The 21,917-nt window shown below is 43.9% G+C and overlaps 1 protein-coding gene across 3 annotated transcripts in view; it reads right to left on the minus strand.

Annotated features, from left to right (window-relative positions):
* KMO (kynurenine 3-monooxygenase) overlaps positions 1-21,917 on the minus strand; it is a 30,190-nt gene that overhangs the window by 1,624 nt on the left and 6,649 nt on the right. Inside the window, exons 2-14 of one of the 3 annotated variants that reach the window (XM_059677849.1) lie at positions 19,467-19,536; positions 18,771-18,868; positions 17,234-17,323; positions 16,310-16,358; positions 11,874-11,961; positions 9,803-9,968; positions 7,277-7,348; positions 5,911-6,032; positions 4,437-4,584; positions 2,720-2,777; positions 1,999-2,081; positions 477-578; positions 97-156 (exon numbers count right to left, since the gene is read on the minus strand). In XM_059677849.1, the coding sequence (XP_059533832.1) occupies positions 97-156; positions 477-578; positions 1,999-2,081; positions 2,720-2,777; positions 4,437-4,584; positions 5,911-6,032; positions 7,277-7,348; positions 9,803-9,968; positions 11,874-11,961; positions 16,310-16,358; positions 17,234-17,323; positions 18,771-18,868; positions 19,467-19,536 (1,206 nt within the window). The remainder of the gene's footprint in view (positions 1-96; positions 157-476; positions 579-1,998; positions 2,082-2,719; positions 2,778-4,436; positions 4,585-5,910; positions 6,033-7,276; positions 7,349-9,802; positions 9,969-11,873; positions 11,962-16,309; positions 16,359-17,233; positions 17,324-18,770; positions 18,869-19,466; positions 19,537-21,917) is intronic. The other 2 variants (XM_059677848.1, XM_059677850.1) reach the window with 2 other exon arrangements.

Below are 21,917 nucleotides of genomic sequence, written 5' to 3' on the forward strand. Positions count from 1 at the left end.
GCATTTCTGCGCTTGCCTAAAGAATGCAGAACCAAAACACTACGCATCTGGACACAGCCAATTAAGAACAAACCAAAAACGTGAGTCTGTCCCGACCTTTTTTTGCCAACGCCAGCGCAACATCGCCTCATGGTACCTTATTCTGGAAAATGTGACCTGTAAGAAAGTTTAAAGAGCATTCTGTGTATTTTTGTTTTAAAATAGATTGTTATTGATTTCAGAGACGAAGGGAGAGGGGGTGTGAAAGAGAACCATCAACGATGAGAGCGATTCACTGATCGGCTGTCTCCTGCACAACCCCCACTGGGGTTGGAGCCCGCAACCTGGGCATGTGCCCTTGACCGGAATCAAATCTGGGACCCTTCAGTCCGTAGGCCGTTGCTCTTTCCACTGAGCCACGCCAAGTAGGGCTGTGTAATTCTTTAATGGCTGAACAGAAGCTTAAAGTGAGGCAAAGTCTTACATTCAGACCTTACCATGGTATAGAGGGGGATGAAGGTCGATGGCATGATCGCGTGAAGAAATCGCTCCACGTTCTTATGGAAGATGAACCATCTTGAGTTGACATGTGCTCGCATCTGCAATAACGCAAGAGTCCTAAAGAATACCTTGAACCATGCACCCTTACTCCTTTCCTACAACTTACTACTCTCTTCCTCTTCATCACAAAGCCAGACACAAAGTAGTCAAATCAATTCTTGTTTCCCAACCCCTTTTAGTCATTCTCAACAGTGTAGGGAGGACATGACCTTGAAGAGGTCAAGCATTGGGATAAGGGCACATATGTAATAACTTAATCAATAAAGAGATTTTTTAAAAAAAGAGGTCGAGCCTGTTGGAGAACTCTGTTTGCTCAGGGGTCAGTATGGGAACTGTGTGCAGTTTGTTCAACTGCATCTGTTGGGTAATCCGGGAGCCTGGTGATTTGACTAATTTCTGTTGCTTCCTGGTTGGTTTGGAATATTGTTGATGGTAGGAAGTGATAAGATTAAATCTACTCTATATTCAGGACAAATACTGGGTTGTAGCTGCCTGGTTTTGAAAGACACAGGGAAGATACTCATGAGCCTTTGGGTATTTTTGTAGAACTCCCTTCATTGCATATGAAACCACTCTGCTCAAGGTGGAGGCCACGTGACTACTTCCTGTCTTATGAAGCCAGGGAAAAACAGCTACGCTCTCTTTACATTTGTCTTGTAAATTTTTTCATTGGATTATTTTTAAACCAGAACCACAACAAATGGTTGTGAGCTTTTCAAGTGATTGACTCAAAATGGAATTACGTTTTCCTTCAGATGATTCATCTTCTGACCATGAATTGTTTTGGTGTTGCTTTTTTTTTTTTTTGAAGGGCATAATAGCCCCAAGGATATTCAATGCTACCCTAAGGGTGGAGGTTATAAGGTTAAGAGTGGAAAGGCGATTTCTTAGATTTTTCAAACGTATTAACACATATCAACGTTCTGTGTTCATTAAAATAGCATGTTACTGACTCTAGCAAACGTCTAAGGTTTGAGTTTGTGAATCATCCGAGTTTGAACTGGCGTTTGGTACTTTATCGTCTTCGTCGCCTCCTAAATGTCACTGAAGCATAGATGGAGATGAGGTGCAGGGATGATTATCACCGTCTACATAGTCACAAACCACCGATGTGTAAGGAAAGCTGTGTGTGTGTGTGTATTCTTTTGTTACCTTTTTTTTAAATTGTTTACAGTATTACAGATGTCTCCCATATTTTCCCATTTCGCCCCCTTCCACCCAACCCCTGCCCCACCCCAGGCCTTCCCCATACTATTGTCTGTGTCCATGGGTTATACATATATGTCTTTGTTTAATCTCTTCCTGTCCCGTCCAACCCCACACCCCACTGAGGTCTGTTATTCTGTCCCACGCACCCATACCTCTGGTCCTATTTTCTTCATCCGCAAATTTTTAATAAAAGTTTATTAGAGTGTCAGCAAATGACCTCATAGAATAGAGCCAAACTCTCTCACTCACCTCCACGTAATTGTACATGGACAGGTCTGAAACCGCATGGTCATCTGGAATTCTAAATCTTGAGAATTCAGGAAGACACATACCTAGAAGCCAAATTAAAGAATACATCGTTTTTGAGACAGTCTATAAAAATGAGCTGGACTCTGCATGGATAAAATTATTCTCTGACCTTTTATTCTCTCTAACCTTTTATTTTTTAATATACTTTTATTGATTTCAGAGAGGCGACTGTTGGTGACTTCTTTTACAGATAAAAATTATGTACATTTCATTTTAGAATTGCGTATAAAATGTTTAAACTTCCTTACTTGTAAAATTGGCATATTGGTGGAATCAGTTTTAATCAAAAGGCAAATGGAAGTATCAGATTGAAACCTTTGATGGGGCAAAAAGTGAGAAAACACCAGAGCTGCTGACAGTGTTTCTGGGGCCGCTGTCGGGGCACAGGCAGGGTGGTACCCAGGTTGAACGGGAGAGAAAGGAGCATACGCCACCAGATTTTGGTCTCAGAACTTTATCTTATCTTAAAGCAAACTAGGTTTCCCTCTCTGGCTGCTCCTCGTCTGATACGGTCAACGAGAGTGGCAGGATCTATGAGCAGAAACGTTTATCATCCTGAACAGGAACTGGGCAGAGGGGGCCTGTGGTCATACAGCATTAGAAATAGGCCCACCGTCAATCAGCAGGGCTGGTCCGCGTCCACCTGAGAAATTGTACTTACTGAGGTCATTATTGAACTTCTCCATTAGCTCATCAAATACCAGGCAGTCTTCAAACCCCTAAAATAAGAAACAAATGGGGAAAAATGAACTGGAAATCACCAACGCTTCTTGGCAATTTTGAACAGACCTCCCATGGGTAGGTCATAGGATATTTACCCTCAACCAGCACACAACACTGAAGAGCCACGCCCGGCATTATATGAATCTTCCAAGAGTATTAGAATTATATTGGAACTCTCCAGGTCTTTAGGATTCACATTTAATGACAGGATAGAACTCTCATATAAATTTAGTTCCTATAAGCCAAGAGCACAGCGAATTTCCAATATGAAGAACTCCACAAAATTAGGAAGGTGCTATGCTAACTACAGTGGGAAAGAAGAAAATCAAAAGCTATATTTCCCGCTTTCTAAAACTTCAGACTACAGTTTTAGAGGCGATCTAAAATATGTAAAAGTTAAAAGATAAGTTTTCACATCAAATATAGAAATTACATCTGAAACAAATAGACTTGCCAGTTATATAGACTGTTCATTTCAATGTGACAGAAACCCTCTATGGCTGAGATAATAACACTTTTAAACTCTTAATTCATTTGCTTCCCAAGGATCTCTATGCGGTAGTTACTAATAAAATCCCAGTTTTACGGATAAGGAAATAAAGATAAGTTAGCTGTGCAAAGTGTAATTGTAGAGTGAGGGTTTGAACCCACGTCTTTTGATGCCAGAGCCTTGGGTACTTATCCACTAAAATTGGTGTGTTCTTAGGTTTTCATAAAACAAAATATTTACCACTGCTTTGTAGAAAATACAATTGATTGGATTCACCACCTATTTATACTTGGAATGTATCCCAGTAACCAAAACAATAAAAGACTATGATTAGAAAGCTATTAGTTATCAAACACACACATGATATTTGAACACTATTTCTTTTCTGAAATATTTTTCTAGCCAAAATGATAACATTTCCCTGAAAGCAATAGTATTCAACACCTAATCTGTTTCACAGTTTTATTTAACCCCATCGATTGTGATTTCCATTCCTTTGGGGAGACGGGGGGGAGAAATAAAGGAAAAAAAGATAATTTGAGATCTTTTCTTTCTTTGCGCCTAACATTTATATTCTTATGCATGATATCTAGAAAATTTTAAAAACAAAGTTTTGTATTGCTGGAAGTCAAGTCTCCAAATGTTAAGTTACCAACACATTTTCTAAGTGCACCCATAACTATCTTAGGCTTCATGCTTCCTTTTCTACATTAAATTGCTGGATCAAGTAATTCAAGACTTGCCTATAGTTACTGATGAATCTAGTTAAACAGCTGGTATGATGGTTGCATTGATTGTGTTCTCAGAGACTCTGTGAGGATAGTGTTAGTTACGTTTTATTTTTTCTGGGTTGTTTTTTTTTTTTGCTGCTGTTGTTAATCCTCACCGAAGGATATTTTTTCATTGATATTTAGAGAGCGTGGAAGGGAGAGGGAGAAACATCGAAGTGAGAGAGACACTTGGATTGATTGCCTCCCAACCAGGGCCAGGGTTGGAGCCTGCAACCAAGGTATGTGCTCTTGACTAGAATCGAACCCGGGACCCTTCAGTCTGAGGGCCGATGCTCTGTCCCCTGAGCCAAACCCACTAGGGCATGTTTGGTTTTATTTGATATATTATTACCTAGGGAAGGTGTGTGTGTGTGGGGGGGACGCGGAGAACTTACTGCGTTCATTCCTTGCCCAAAAAAGGGCACAATGGCGTGAGCTGCGTCTCCCATCAGCACACAGCGTGACTTAAAGTGAAAAGGGGAGCACTTCACAGAGATCATGGGCTGGGCGGGCAACAGGAAGAAGTCCCGTGTCAGGGCTTGCCTTCGGAGAAAGAGAAACGGAACGGAAAGATGGTAAACTAGGCACTAACCACTGCCCCATCCTTTCATGTCTATTGGCTTCGTTACCATAGGACTTTATTGACAGATAACTACACAAGAATGGCAGGAGAGGGAGAAACTGAAGTTTCTTCTGATCCCCACATTTCATTTCTTAAAAAGATATATTCTTGTTGATTCCAGAGAGGGAGAGAGAGAGAGAGAAACATCAATGATCACAGAGAACCATTGATCAGCTGCCTCTCTCATGCCCCCTACTGGGCATGTGCCCTGACCAGGAATCAAACCATGACCTCCTGGTTCATACGTAGGTCAGTGCTCAACCACTGGGCCACATCGGCCAGGCCTGATGTTCATTTTAAAGATGAAAACCCTGAGACTCAAGGAAGTCAGGGGCAGAGAAGTCTTAAACCCGTGCTCTTTCTGCAGCCTTGTGTGCCTCTGTGAAGACATCATCAGGGGAGAAAGTGAGCTGGACTCCAGGAGGGAGGGACAGTGGGACACAGGCACTGAGTGAGGCCAGGGGACAAAGGCCCACAGGGAGGGGTGATGCTGACATGGGCCCGAGGAGCCAATACCATCACTTTCTATGGGCCAGGCGCTGTGATGAATGATTCATGGGCACAGGGCCCTTCAGTCCTCACAGGAAACCTCTGGGGCAGGCACCATTGCTATCGCCGTTTTACTGAGGGGCTGAGACGAAGGAAAGCTTGCACAGCTGGTGCGTGAACTTGGGGCTGCTGGTATCTGCTGTGGCTCAGAGCTGCTTGTTCACCAGGGGCCTGAGAGCCCGCACCGGATATAGACAGGCCTGGGGACACCGGTGACTTGTCTTTCCCAGAGAAACTGGCTGTGGCCGGGGGTTGTTCAACTCACTGCTCACAGCACAGCGTCCGCTTTTGCTAATGCAGGCTTCCTGTCTAGGTCACTGCCCAACTGGGCATGTGTAAGCAAAACAGATAAGGTGCATAATCTCCATTCGATTTTTGAATAACTCAGACCAATGGAGCAAAAGTCATGATTGCATATCTTTTTTGTTTGTTTGTTTGTTGTTGCTAATCCTCACCCGAGGATATTTTTCCATTGATTTTTAGAGAGAGTGGAAGGGAGAGGGAGAGGCAGAGAGAAACATCGATGAGAGACACGTCGACTGGTTGCCCCCTGCATGCACCCTGGTCGGGGTCGGGGAGCCTGCAACCAAGGTACGTGCCCTTGACCAGAATCAAACCGGGGACCCTTCAATCCGCAAGCCAACGCTCTATCCACTGAGCCGGACTGGCTAGGGACGATGGCACATCTCAAGACTTACTCGCCCATGAGAGGGACGGCGTCCGGGAAGTACTTGTGGAAGAAATCCAGCACGTCTCTGCTGGTGGGAAGTTTCTCGAACTCTTCGAAGGGCATGAACAGAGTGCAGGTGAAAGTTTTGTTCTGTGAGGAAAGGAACAGGGTGAGAGGGACTAGGAGGCCCATGATGTGGGCATAAATGTGAACCCCCAAATCGCAGGGCTCCGGCTGTGGCAGATGGCACCTGGGAGGAGCGTCCAAGCAGACGGGAGAGGCAGCCTCGCGCTCCCCGACACCCAAAGGAAAACGCTGCTGAGGCTCCAGCTACTCCTCTGCTTCTCAGTCATTAGGGGAATTTCTCCCTTGTGAGTTTCAGACATTTCACCAGGCAAACACCACACCTTGGATTACTACTAGGTGGGTTGGATTTAATATCGCCTCCCTGTTTTCCTCTATCGTTCGTCTTATGACAGTATGAATAGGCATTGGACCCAACATTGATACCAAGAGAAAAAAAGATAACAGAAAAAGACCAACAGATACCGATATCGACCTACATAGCATAATAACAATAACAGCAACCACAACAATGCTATAACAATAATACTATACATTTTATATATAAAAACGTGGAGAGTCTAATGAAAGAACAGCCCTACTCTTTTTTTGATAATGTATATTCCAATTTATATATATACAAGCCTAAGTGACTGTTTCATCGTTTTACCCTTCAGTTGGTGGCTATGATGCACACTGACCACCAGGGGGCAGACACTCAATGCACAGGCCTGGAAACACGGAACAGACTGATGAATCTCAGAGGGAAGCGGGGAGGAGGGAGGGAGGGAAGAGATTAACCAAAGATCTTACATGCGTACTAGAGGCCCGGTGCACGGATTCATGCACTGGTGGGGTCCCTTGGCCTGGCCTGCAGGGATCAGGCCGAAATCAGCAGTCCAACATCCCCTGAGGGGTCCCAGATTGCGAGAGGGCGCAGGCCAGGCCGAGGGACCCCACTGGTGCATGAATCCGTGCACCGGGCCTCTAGTGTTATATAAATCTTAAAAACTGAAAGTACTTCCTAATGCACAACCTAAGTCTTTTTGGCTTTTGGGGGGCCACTTCTTTCTTCACTGTCTTGGGAAAGATGACAGGCTCCACAACACAGAACCCCCATCAGTCATTCATGGATGCTGACTCTCCTTTCCAATGTAAATAATCGGAATGGCTTCAGTTTTCCCTCCATCAGCCCCGAGTTTCAAAGATGTGAACACACTATAGCCTACACGATGCTGAGGTTAATTAGGTATACACATGCTCAGTGCAAAAGTGAACAAAGAACAACATTGTAGATGCAAAATTACAGGAGCTGAGAGATGCCATACTACCTTGTTAGGAAGTGCAATCATCATGAAGGTGTTTCGAGGCCAGATGTGCAGATAATTCGGTTCCATGGCAAACTGCAGAGCAATGTGTATATACCTGATTAGTGTTAATGCAATGCACCTATAAAACGGACTGTGCTTACCAGTATTTTATAATTTTCCCACAGGAAATTAAATCAGTGTCATATTCATGATGATATCTATTACTACAAAGTAGAAATAGTCTTAGACAATACTTTGTGCTCTGTCTTTATAAACTCAACGTTAGGTCATATATATATATATATATATATATATATATATATATATATATATCCATTGCCTTTTATTAAAAATGTACTTGATCACTTGACTTCAAAAAGTTTAAAATCAATACCCTATCAATACCCAGTATGGTGGTGTTAGGTATAATTGAAGATTTGAAAACAGGCTATAAGATGTTCTCTCTCTCTTCTCTTTATTTCCATACACAAACACACATAAGCATTATACATAAATATATATATTGACACATATAAGCTATATATGTATGGATGCACACATATATATATAAGGTATCCCAAAAATGTTTGCTCATACTTTGAATGATTTTAAAGGCAGTGTTTATTAAAATACATTTCACTTTCAAAATTGAACTATCAGCTGTTAAAGTGTATATACATTTTTGGAGGGGGCACCCTGTATATGTGTATACAATATTTTTAGATTTTATTTTTCACCTTATTTGGGGACTTACTTGTATGAATGGAAGGGTCCTAATTTAAATTTCATGGGCAAAGCCAAATTTTACAAACTAGCCCTTTACCACTTCTTTCCTACAACATAAATAGTAGAGAGGTCTGGCCTTTACAGCAAAATAGTAAGTATTGATTATTGGGTAGATCAATGGACCCAAGAACTAATACAAACCCTTATTGCTCCCAGGGATATTTTATATATACAAGCATAGCCAATCAATTTTCCAATTATTTCGAGTTCCCATTGCTTTTTACAATTGTTTAGAAAGCGCTTACCATGTGTAGATTGCACACAGTAAGAACACAGAAGCACAGAACTGTCTCCTAGGTAACATTCGCATACTCTGTGTTAGGAGAAGAGAATATTCCTTCCTGGCTTTTTAATCCCCAGAGCCCCAAAGAAAGCCCAGTACATAGACATAGCAATGAATCAACGCATAACTCTTTGATCTCAAAGATCTCACGGTGCAGTTGAATAGGCAACATATATCTATAGAGAAAGCCAAATAACTTCCCTTTAACAGCAGTTCAAGTGGGAGAGAGACAATAGGTGATTTGGAGCTAAATTAGAAGTATGGGAAGTAAGAGCTGGGCAGGTGAGAAATTTGCGGGGCGGGAGAAGTTAAAACAAGGGATTCCTGGCCCTAGCTGGTTTGTCTCAGTGGCTAGATTGTCGGCCTGCGGACTGAAGGGTCCCAGGTTCGATTCCGGTCAAGGGCACATGCCCAGGTTGCAGGCTTGATCCCCAGTAGGGGGCATGCAGGAGGCAGCCAATCCATGATTCTCTCTCATCATTGATGTTTCTCTCTCTCTCCCTCTCCCTTCCTCTCTGAAGTTAATAAAAAATATATTTAAAAAGAAAGAATTAGTAAACACATTTTTTGACCAGGAAGAAGAAATAGAAAGACAAAATCTTAAAATATGGACCTGACTGATGATACATTTTGGTATATAACAGTATTGGGATAGTGACAGTATTTGGTATATAACTGGTATATGCTACCACTATCCCAAATATAACTATATTGCAGATAGCTGCATTTCAGACAGACAGATTAAATCAGTACCTTGAAAAATGGATGTTTTGTATGCAAATCAAGTATTTAACTACGCTGTTTATTGTCCTTACGTATAAGCCAAGATCCTTCTTCCTTTTGTGAGTACTTTAGTTTTCATAATAAGTTCCTACATTTACTTGCGTATGACAATATAAAATATACATATCACATTTTGCCTCAGGACACATACGGTTCAACATGGGAATAAGAAAACTCTGGAGAACATTCACAGTGATACATCTGACAAGGGGTAAATATCCAATATTGCTAAGGAGCTTTAAAACTTAACACCAAACACTCCAATTAAAAAATGGGCAAAGAGCCCTAGCCAACTTGGCACAGCAGTATCAACGTATGAACCAGGAGGTCACGGTTCGATTCCTGGTTGGGGCACATGTGATCATAATCCCCAGTGTGGGGCGCGCAGGAGGCAGCCAATCAATGATTCTCTCTCACCATTGATGTTTCTATCTCTCTCTCCCTCTCCCTTTCTCTCTGAAATCAATCAAATGATATATTTAAAAACAAAAAGATAATTTTCAATAGAGGGAAGGGAGAGACAGGGATAGTATTAAAGAGATATCTGTGCCCCAATTTAGTTTTAGTGACAAAATACTTGTGTCAAACCTCAAAACTGACCAAGACATGCAACTGAGCACAACCTCTATGCCGACCTGAGTTGGAGTGTGGGGCTGGGGGGAGGATAAGGGGGGATGAGAAAGGGAAGGACTTACATCCCCATTCCTAGGTGGGATGGTCAGTTCCATGTACCCGTGAGGAATGTACTGCTGACTGTAATCGAAGCGGGGTTTCTTCATGAGGTGACCTCTGACCGTTGAATAGGCTCCATCACAGCCTACAATGAGGTCATAGGTGACATCTTTGGGAACTTGGTCAGATCTGAAACATAAAATGAACCATCGAAAAACAAACAAACAAACAAGGCAGCTAGTGAGTGGGCCTACTCCTCACTTGTACACGCCTGACCTCCCGCTCTGAGTTGATAGCTATGCAATGAAGACGATAACACGTACCCTGAGGACAGGTTTTCCTCTGAGAACGAGGATAACACACAGCCGTACCGAGGAAGAAAGGCTCTCGAGGCCGTGGAAGTGGGCCTGAGAGTTGAGTTCCCTGCATGAAGGGAGAGGATCTCGAAAAGAAGGCACAGCATTCCAAGGGGAGGGGATGTATGAGCCACGGCAGGGGTGTGAGCAGGGCTTTTCGGGAGCAATGCATTCAGCTTGACAAAAGGGTAGCAGAAAAAAAATTAGCCTAAGAAAAGAATACAGTGTGGGGAGGGGGAAAGCAAGGAGAGACTCCTATATAATAAAAGCGAAGTAGGCAAATTGTCCCCTCGACTGGGAGGTCATCTGGGAGTTTGACCAGGGAGCAGGGCTGGCCAGGGGAAGGGAGGGAGTACTCGACCGGCAGCTGGCAGCCACTAGGGGCCCTACCAGTGCACAGATTTTGTGCACTGGGCCTCTAGTTTCAAATGTTCAGACAAAAGATTTCAATACATTATCCTGGCCAAAGGGAAAAATCGCACTCGCAGGGGTCGCGTTGAGGTGGAGGCAGAATGTAGAAGAGAAGGGGAATGGGACCAGGTGAGCGAAGCAGCTGCCTGTGCAGGTATCACAGCCAAGCACTGTGGTGTTCAGGAAGAAGAAGGCATAGACAGACTCTGAGGCCAGTAGAAAAGTTAGAAAAAAATGGGGGAGAGGGCCTGGCCAGTGTGGCTCAGTGGCTGAGCGTCAACCTATGAACCAGGAGATCATCATTCAATTCCCAGTCAGGGCACATGCCTGGGGTTGCGGGCTCGATCCCCAGTGTGGGGCGTGCAGGAGGCAGCTGATCAGTGATTCTCTCTCATCATTGATGTTTCTATCTCCCTCTCCCTCTCCCTTCCTCTCTGAACTCAATAAAAATATATTTATTTTTAAAAAAGAAAATAGGGAAAGGGACACATGACAATAATTGTAATTATCTGGGTGATAGTACGAGGGATGTCAGGAATGGGACACACTTGGAGAAAAGCAGATGATCAAGGTTTCAGATGTGTTAGAGGTCATGGCAAGATGGTTTTGGATTTGGTTTTGGTTTTTGAATCCTCACCCAAGAGTATTTTCCCATTGATTTTTAGAGAGAGGGAAAGACAGAGCAAAACATGGATGTGAGAGAAAGACATGGATTGATTGCCTCCTGCACACGCCTTGACCAGGGCCCGGGCTGGGGAGGAGCCTGCAACTGAGGTACGTGCCCTTGACCAGAATCGAACCCAGGACCCTTTGGTCCGCACACCGACGCTCTATCCACTGAGCCACACTGGCTAGGGTGTCCTTTGAGGGTGTCTCATGAGAAATTAACATTGATTAGGATTGAATGAAGGACCGAGGATGAAGGTGCAGGCCTGGGCTAGCGATGTGTGAGTTGACAAGTGGTTGTCGAATGAACTGGAAATCCATGACACATCGCAAGAGTGGGGCACGAGGCTTGGCCCTTTAGAGGAAATGGAACTTTAAAGGAAATGGAGCTTTAGAGGAAACGGAGCTTTAGAGGAAATGGAACTGAGGAGAATCAGACTAGCAGCATCCAGAAAGGGGTGAGATGCAGGGTCCTGGAGAGTCATCTGTTTCCCGGGAGGAGAGAAATGGAAGCACCGTGTGGTGGACTCTAGAGCCTCGTTGAATCACCCTTTCAGTCATCATTTAACTCTTCCCAAAGAGCCAAAGAGCAAAGTTTACAGATAAAGGCCGCTGGGACCCCTCGCTGCTCCCTCCGGAGCCGACAGGGGCGGGCCATTACCCAAGCACGGTGATGGTTCCTTCCTCCGGGTTGCATGTTAACAGCCGGTGGCCAAAGTACACCTTGGTGTTGGGGTATTTCTCCACCGCTGGGGGGACAGGGGAGAAAGCAGACACGAGTCAAGTTCTCATTCTGACTCACTTCATCCAAGTGAAATAGGGATCATCCTGACCACCGCAGGATAGAGTAATTTATTCCTGTCCACGGCAACATGATTGAAGTGGCATTTTATTGCGTAGAAGTTCCAGGGTAATTTGATAGTAAAAGACAGGAATAAAAATCAACCACTCTCATCTCAAAAAGAAAAGATCCAACTAACTCCATTATGCAAATTCTCACATTGCTATGATTATCAGCAGCCTGGAAAGGAAATAATCATTACATATTTTAAAAGTTGCCAGTAACTGAAGGCTTTATTTGTGATTGAAAATACTCAGCCAAATTCTTTCTCATACGATGCCTGCTCTAAGCCCTCTAGACTTCTAATTCAAGTTGTAACAAGTGTTGATTGTTGATATTAATGCTTCTTATAATCACACACTGAAACCCTTGGGGGGAAAAGAATTAAAATATTTGAAATGTCTCAGTAAATAGAGTCAGGTTATTTTAGTGCTGGGTTTTGTTTTTTTCTCCTGCTAGTCATCTCTGGAATTTAGCCATTTTCATTTTCTGAACTATTAATTATGTTCTTGTCATAGTCGTAAAATATGTTTTTTATCCTTATGCGTTCTCAAGGATAGGGAAGCTGTCATGACAGGCTATTTGTTGGTTTTAAAGCTACCAATCAGGATGTGGGGATTAGTTCACAACCATTCGCCTTATAAATGGAGTAAGGATGATGCTGGCAGATGCCTGCGACCTCAGGAAGCAAAATACCAGGGAACCGATGCCAGAGCTTCTGACTTTCAACTCGGTATTCCCGCCTCTACTTCCTCCTTTTTTGTCTCAAATTTTGGATTCTTTTGTCCCATTTTTAAATTGCATTTTTGCCGAAACCGGTTTGGCTCATTGGATGGAGCGTCCGCCTGCGGACTGAAGGGTCCCAGGTTCGATTCCGGTCAAGGGCATGTACCTGGGTTGCGGGCACATCCCCAGTGGGAGATGTGCAGGAGGCGGCTGATCGATGTTTCTCTCTCATCGATGTTTCTGGCTCTCTATCTCTCTCCCTTCCTCTCTGTGAAAAATCAATAAAATATATATATTTTTAAAAATTGTATTTTTATTGATTTCAGAGAGGAAGGGAGAGGGAGAGAGAGAGAGAAACATCCATGATGAGAGAGAATCATGGATCAGCTGCCTCCTGCACGCCCCACACTGGGGATCGAGCCCACAACTCGGGCCTGTACCCTGACCTGGAATGGAACTGTGACCTCCTGGTTCACAGGTCGATGCTCAACCACTGAGCAACACCAGCCGGGCCCTTTTGTTTCATTTTCAGTTTGATTTGGGGTTTGAAGACTTAAAGATTCTTGAACGTGGGATTGGACGTTTTAGAATATTGAAGTCTGAGCAACTTTAAACCAAAGACTTATTTACATATAAGAAATCTCTTGGCAAATAAATTTGGAGAAATCAGCATTTACCTGAGTCACTAAGGCTAACTTTTACTAGTGTTCTGTTTTCTTTGATTACAAAATCCGCATTATTAACCGGTACACCTCGTATGTTTTATTGACTTCAGAGAGGAAGGGAGAGAAGGGAGGGATAGAAACATCAATGATGAGAGAGAACATTGTTCAAGTCACCTGTTTCTTTTTAGGTTTTTAATAGGGTTAACACAACATTCACAATGACACGTGTGACTGGCACTTGCGGCGACATCTGGGACAGCGCTGCCCTAGAGGATCTGCAGTGTAGACTCGTAGAATAAAGGCCCTGAGAAGTACTGTAAGAATACCAGAAAGACTTAAAACTTGCTTGAGGCAGGACTCGGCAAACTCCCTTGGCCCTGTGTCCTTTTCCTGTTGGTCTGGCTTAGCCATTACTAACGCCCCACGGATGAGTGAATCATGACAGTCACTCACGAGACGCTGATGCAGGAAAATGCGTTAGTTAGAATGTCTCAGGGAAGGCCTCTCAGTCAGGAGGAAATGAGCGTTTACCATGGACTGTCCATGGAGAATGGGCAGCTCAGACAGACTTGTGTAAAGGAACAGAGCACGTTACATCCCAAACAAAGTGTAGGAGCCATTTTCCTAACGGATTTATAGCATGCATTTATTTATATTTTGTTTTTCATTCATTTCAGAGAGGAAGGGAGAGGGAGAGAGAGAGAAACATCCATGATGAGAGAGAAGCATGGATCGGCTGCCTCCTGCACGCCCCCTACTGGGGATCGAGCCCGCAACTCGGGCATGTGCCCTTGACCGGAATCGAACCCGGGACCCTTCAGTCCGCAGGCCGACGCTCTATCCACTGAGCCACACCGGCTGGGACGTGTTCATGGCATTTATGAGCTTGCGTGCTGCGCAGCACATGTCAGCGGCATGCAGTGAGGGGAGCTTCTGACCTGGGCACCGAGGCTGGGTCTTCCCTGCCTGTGTTAGCGCCTTGGTGTTAGCAGATGTTTCATATATAACATGGGAGGCGGCGACAGTTGCAGTTAAAAGCATGGACTTTGGAATAAACAGACTCCAGTTCAAATCCACATTCTGCCACTTATTAACAGTGTTACCTGTTGCCCTGTGGGGCCCTCGAAGCCTCCTGCCCCATCTGTACAGCTGAGATGAAGGTAATTCCCACCTCACCCGGTTGTGGGGAGGGCTATACAAATCGCAGCATATAAAGCACTTACTATAGTGCCTGGTGCCTCGATGCATGGTTGCTATGATTTTCACCTTAATAAATTCAGAGGGTACTAGAAAGAGATGGTCTGAGGTTGCCAATACTACGTTTTCAAAAGCTCATGTTGAAAATTACACCTTCTTAAGATCAACATGAATCTATCTAGCCACCTAGCCCCACCCTGCCCTTCTGCCCATCCAAAAGACAATCTTATAAATGTATGCAAAGAAACTGAATTAAGAATAATAAGCCCTGGCTCAGTGGTTGAGCGTCGACCTATGAACCAGGAGGTCACAGTTGGATTCCAGGTCAGGGCACATGCCCAGGTTGTGGGCTTGATCCCCAGGGTAGGGTGTGCAGGAGGCAGCCGATCCATGATTCTCTCTCATCATTGATGTTTCTATCTCTCTTTCTCTCTCCCTTTCTGAGATTAAAAAAAAAAAAATACTAAGCTCTATTTGTTTGTTTCTCATTTTTCTAAGCCTTATTTCTTAAGTCCCTGGTGAATTAACTAGAAGGACTTTCTCCATCACTCCTCCTCCCGGTTTAATTCAATTCCATTCAAAAGGCACGTTGCAAATGGCATTGGGTAGGGAACTGTGGGAGAAACACAGATAAATCACAGGCAACCGCTGCTCTCCAGAGAACAGAGACCGCTGGTCTCCATCCAGACGGACGGACGGACGGACGGACGGACGGACTCAGCAGACAGAAGGCGAACTGCAGGGGACGCATGCTGGAGGACAGAGAACTACTGTGGTCAAGGCATGTGGTCGGATTGGTTAGCCAAGCTGCAGATTCAGAGACCCACCCAGGCTTTTCCCCCTTAATGTGTGGGCCTTCTTAGTTACTCAGATTAGAAACCTCGGGGTTACATTTTCCTCCTTCCTCTTTCTCAACCTCCCACGCCCCCTATCTCTGGGTCTCCTACAAATACCTTCAATCTGCTCCCTGCCCTCCAGCCCTGTTGCTGTAGCTTTTAGTCCAGGGCCTCATTTTTGCACACAAGCGTCACCCCAAATCTCTGAAGCTTGCCCCCTCCATTAGCCTCCACACTGCTGCTTTTTAAAAAATATATATTTTTACTGATTTCAGACAGGAAGGGAGAGGGAGAGAGACATAGAAACATCAATGATGAGAGAGAATCATCGATCGGCTGCCCGCTGCACGCCCCCGACTGGGGATGGAGCCCACAATCTGGGCATGTGCCCTTGACCGGAATCAAACCTGCGACCCTTCGGTCCACAGGCCAACGCTCTATCCACGGAGCCAAACCAGCTAGGGCCACACTACTGCTTTCTGTTTTTCTGAAATGCAGATGGAATTGTGTCACTTTGCAAATCATTCCAGCGTATCTGTTGTTCCACTAGACTGCATTATTCCTCGGGGATCACACTCACTCATTCCAGTGCCCGTAAGACAATAGGAATTCAATACGCGTTGGAAAAATAATCTGTATTTTAAGTTGATTGAAAAGGTGAAAGAGGGATGTTTCACTACTACGTTTCAAGAAGGGCCTGGTATTGCACATAGTCCTGCTGTTAGTAACGCACAAAAATAAATGGTAAACAAGCCCCAATAAACCACGTGATGAGATTAGTCTCATGTGCTATGTTCAAAATGACAACTGGAAGATAAAGCTTTGGACTTACCAGTTAACAGATCCTTGTTTAGATTTGTTCTGCTTATAGAAAGAATATACTGCAAGAAAAACAGAGTAGATGCTGTTTGTTTCTGGAGAATGGGCACATGTAATTCTACGTTACTCACTCAGAAATAGGACAAACTGATTATTTAGCGGAAAGTTGCAAGCTCCATTTTAAGACCATGGAGCTAAGTAGCCTTTTTTAAAGAAAACAATAAGCACTTTAACCAAATATATATATAATACGACGCTAACGTTTAAATTTAGGCTTTTGCAAAGTTTGATGCTATAAAAACCAAACCCGTCTCTTGTAGGAAAATATTTTCACTAAGATAGCTTTAACAACAAATCGGAAATCTCATGCGTTTATCTGAGGTCTCCAAATTGAGCTATTTAGAAAAGCTTACAAAGACAACACCACAAGAATAAATGTACTATTTCTCAAAGAGGTTACTCTGAAGGCCTTCATTACGATGTGAAATGTGTGTGTGTGGGGGGAGGGGGGACGGGGCAGGGATGAGGGGGTGGCTGTGGCCAGAAGGGAGTTGGTAGGAGTGGATCACCTGCCTGGGGCACATGTTGGTTATTTGTGACTTTGTAGGACAATTCAGTGGGACCGACTGTTCTGTGACGTATGGCAGGCACAGTATGCGTCGGCCCACCATACTTTTAGGGGTACATGAAATGTCTTCATTTTATTTATTATTTTAAATATATTTTTTATTGATTTCAGAGAGAAAGGGAGAGGGAGAGAGAGAGATAGGAATATCAATGAGGAGAGAGAATCCTTGATTGGCACACCCCACACTGGGGATGGAGCCCACAACCTCGGCATGTGCCCCGACTGGGAATCGAACCGTGATCTCCTGGTTCATAGGTCATCAACGTTAGACTCCGCTATAATCAACAAGTATCTCTAGCGTCAACCTACCTGTGACTTTGTCCCATAGGGAATTGCAGACTTTTTTCCTGAAAAAGAGTGAATCATTCTTGCTCTCATGGGAATTCCTTGAGATACAATCTGAAATAAAACCAGAAATACCCATCTCAATCTCTGTAACATGGCATTATGCAAGTAAGATCAATATCAGTGTTACAGTGTGATTTGTAAGAATTTTCAAAAACATTTAAAAAATAATGTCAAGGACCATGGAAGCACAGTATGGGGGAAACAATGAAAACGGTGTTCCTGCAAATTTTAGTTTTTGCTTTTTTTTTTTTTTTTTTTGAACCGTTAGATTTTGGAATTGACTTAAAGTGCATTGGGTCCAAATCAAATATTACACTTGAGGGGAGTGTTTCACTGTCAGAGAGGGGAAATGATTTTTCTCACGGTCTCAACAGAGAGCCATCCCTGGGGCCTCAAAAACCCAGGCCTCCTGAAATGCAGTTTTTCCTACACTCAGACCTCAGAAAAGGGTAGAAATGGAGCTGGAATTTATATTGACTCATGTTATCATTTTGAAACCCATTGTCAACAGAAGTCCTGTCAAGAAAAATGTATCATTTCTGTCCACATTTTCAAGCTGCACAGCAGACAGGGAGGAGTTCAGCGACACTGAGGCCGTGGAAAGAGAATCTACCACAGGCCCTCGATCCTTATCCAAAACCACAAGGCCCATCGGTTTCAGAATTCAGAAACGTTCGAATTTCTGAGAATAGTTGAGTGCCTATGTGGCTATCCCATAGCTCCCAGCAGCATCTGGGGCACCACCCATAATCAAACAAAATATCTCTGTAGTAAAAGAGTCACATTAAGCGAGAGAAAAATAAGACCATAAAAAGCCTCCCATCAGGTCACATTTTCTGCTGAGTGGGTGATGAAAAGCTTTCTATTTTCAGAGTTTTCTGGAGTAGAGAATTGTGGGTAAGAGATCATGGACCTATATAGTCAAAAGAATGGGCCTGGCCCACGTGGCTCAGTGGTTGAGCGTTGACTTATGAACCAGGAGGTCACGGTTCGATTCCCGGTCAGGGCCCAGGCCCGGGTTGTGGGCTCCATCCCCAGTCGGGGGCACGCAGGAGGCAGGCAATCCATGGTTCTCTCTCATCATGGATATTTCTATTTCTCTCTCCCTCTCCCTTCCTCTCTGAAATCAATAAAAATATATCTTTAAAAAAACCAAATATATTTTTAAAGAAAAGAATGGAGTTGGCCTGCTCCTCTCATCCTAATGCCACATCAGATCCCACTTTCTGGGGGCAGAACTCTCCCATCATATTGAGAGCCCAGATGGGGTTGCACCCCTGCCCCAGGTCGTGGGTCCTGCCCTGGATCCCAGGTGCCTCAGGCGTCACATGTTCACCCTCTTGCCAAACTCAGAAGCTTGAAAGCCTTTGTAGATTGCGTCTGCGCGCAGAGGTTCTTGGCATTCAATAGCGCCCTGAACCAGGATGAACTAAAGCCATGCAATTGCTGCAAAAGAGCAGGTGTTATCTTCTCTAAGGAAAATGCATGAACGAGGTACCTGGTCTTCTAGGCCAATGGCTTTCAAGGCTTGTCGTCCTCGGTGAGAAAGGGCCAAGTTAATGCTTCTTCCACGTGCCAGTTGAGCCACTCGGATATCTAAGACATCGCAAGTAGAGTCCACGTTACACATGTCTCCTTTTTTTGTTCTTTTAAATACTTATTATTTATTGATAATATAAACAAACGCTCTATCCACTGAACCACACCGGCTAGGGCACACACTACTCCTTATATCCTTGGACAAGATGGCCATGTAACACCTGTGCGACTGGCGTGACCAGTACCAAATTAAAAGACCTTGTTAACTCTTATAGAGAAAATGCTAATAATAGTAAATTTGTATGAATTGAATTTAGATAGTTGACATTTAAAAAATTCTAACAGTTCCCCTTTAAAAAAAAATCTTTTAAAATCTGCCCAGCTTGTGTGGCTCAGTGGTTGAGCATTGACCCATGAATCTGGAGGACACAGTTCGATTCCTGGTCAGGGCACAGGCCCGGGTTGTGGGCTCGATCCCCAGTGGGGGGTGTGCAGGAGGCAGCCGATCAATGATTCTCTCTCATCATTGATGTTTCCCTCTCCCTCTCCCTTTCTAAAATCAATAAAAATATATTTAAAGTATGTATATATATATTTTAAAATTGAAAGAGATCACAGAATGAGAACCACATCTCAGTTTTCGGAATTGTCTTACCTTCCCTAGCTTCATACACATCAACTTGGAAATTCCTCTTTGCAAGGAAGCATGCATTTAACGATCCAACCTAGGAATCAAAGCAAGTTTCTTTTCACATTTTTATCTGATTCCACCAGTATAAAGAATTTTTACTGTCGTGCATGGCTTGGTTATCACACCAGTTTACTTAGTTACTACTAGAACGCACCATTTGCAACAATAATGGCATAATTCAAGATTAAATGCTATAATTTTAGAGATAGGTTTCTTTATTCTTTTTAGAGTGAGGTATAACTTTTATACAAAGATCATGTATACAGTTTACAGAATAATTCAAAAACAAACACACACATAACCATCATTCTGGTAAAAAAAAAAAAAAAAAAAAAAAAGTAGAACATTGCCACCTGGCTGGCGTGGCTCAGTGGTTGAGTGTTGACCTTTCATTCCTGCTCAGGGCACAGGCCCGGGTTGCGGGCTCGATCCCCAGTGTGGGGCGTGCAGGAGGCAGCCGCTCAATGATTCTCATCAGTGATGTATCTCTCTCTCCTTCTCCCTTCCTCTCTGAAGTAAAAATATATATATTTTTTAAAAAGTAGAACATTGCTGCTCTCCTAAAGCTGCCCCCACCTCCCCCTCAGTTATGATCCCCAGCCTTTCACCAACAGGTAAACATCATGCTGATTTTTGTGATAACCCATCCTTGCTTCTTTAGAGTTTTACCGCTCAGGTATGTATCTCTAGGCCAGTGGTCGGCAAACTGCGGCTCGCGAGCCACATGCAGCTCTTTGGCCCCTTGAGTGTGGCTCTTCCACAAAATACCACGTGTGGGCTCGCACGTACAGTGCGATTGAAACTTCATGGCCCATGCGCAGAAGTCGGTATTTTGTGGAAGAGCCACACTCAAGGGGCCAAAGAGCTGCATATGGCTCTCGAGCCACAGTTTGGCGACCATGGCTCTAGGCAATTTGGGTTGATTTTGCTTGCTTTTGAATCACATAATTAGAATCACGTGTATTTTTTTTTTTTTGCATCTTGGCTTCTACACAACAATATGCTTATGAGATTCATCCATTGCACGGGCATCTTTTTTTTTGTTATTACTGTGTGAGTCATCATTGCATGACATCTCACAGATGACTTAGCTGTTCTACTGTTAAAGGGCATTCGAGCATTTCCTGGTTGGGGACTATTATTAACAACTAGAGGCCCGATGCATAAAGATTCGTGCAAGAGTAGGTCTTCCTACCCCTGGCTGCCGGCACCAGCTCCCCTTTGGCACCCGGGACCCGGGCTGCTGCGCTCTGGCCACCACCGCCACCCACTGGGGGTGTGCTCCAAGCCGCGCTGCAGCCACTGGGAGCAGGTTCCCACCCCTGTGTGTGTCCGCTTGGAGCCGGTCGTGACTGTAAAGGTGTCGTGGACAAATTTGCATATTACCTCTTTATATATATAGATGCTGCGAAGAATATTCTCCTAGTCCGTATGTGCATTCTTTTCCTCTACAGTATTATACTCAGAAGTGCAGTCTCTGTAAGAAGGTTTATTCATCTTCACCTTTATTATGCCACGTGGTTTCCCATTTTGTACTAATCTGTTTTCCAACCAGCAGCTTCTGAGAGTTCGTTTTTGCTGGCGCTTGATGTTCTCAAACTTTCAGACATTCCCATTGGAGGGTCAGAGGGGAGGAGGGTGTTTTAGTCTGTGCATAACTGATTAACTAGAGGGGGAACGCTTTCTCCCACATTGATTGACTACTTGCAGCTCCTCGTTCGTCAAGCACCTGCAAAGTCTCTTGCCTATTTTCTATTGGGTTGTAGGTCTTTTTATTTTCCTTCTATTGATCCTTTGAGTTGTTTGTAGATTTGAGTAGAGAGTCTTTGTCATTTTTATTATTTATTTTTAAAATATATTTTTATTGATTTCAGAGGGAAAGGGAGAGGGAGAGAGAAAGGTCAATGATGGGAGAGAATCATGGATCGGCTGCCTCCTGCACGCCCCACACTGGGGATCGAGCCTGCAACCCAGGCATGTGCCCTTCACCGGAATCGAACCTCGGACCCTTCAGTCCGAAGGCTGACGCTCTATCCACTGAGTCAAACCAGCTAGGGCTCTTTGTCATTTTTAAATGCTGCCAATATCTTCTTCTGTGGCTTGCTTTTGATTTATTTATTTTTAATATATTTTTATTGATTTCAGAGAGAGGAAGGGAGAGGGAGAGACAGATAGAAACATCAATGATAAGAGGGAATCATTGATCAGCTACCTCCTGCATGTCCTCCACTGGAGATCGAGCATGTGCCCTTGACTTGAATCAAACCTGGGACCCTCCAGTCTGCAGGCTGATGCTCTATCCACTGTGCCAGACCATCTGGGCTGTGGCTTTCTTTCTTTCTTTCTTTCTTTCTTTCTTTCTTTCTTTCTTTCTTTCTTTCTTTCTTTCTTTCTTTCTTTTTTAATATATTTTAT

The sequence above is a fragment of the Myotis daubentonii genome, chromosome 20, assembly GCF_963259705.1.
Source record: "Myotis daubentonii chromosome 20, mMyoDau2.1, whole genome shotgun sequence".
NCBI lineage: Eukaryota > Metazoa > Chordata > Mammalia > Chiroptera > Vespertilionidae > Myotis > Myotis daubentonii.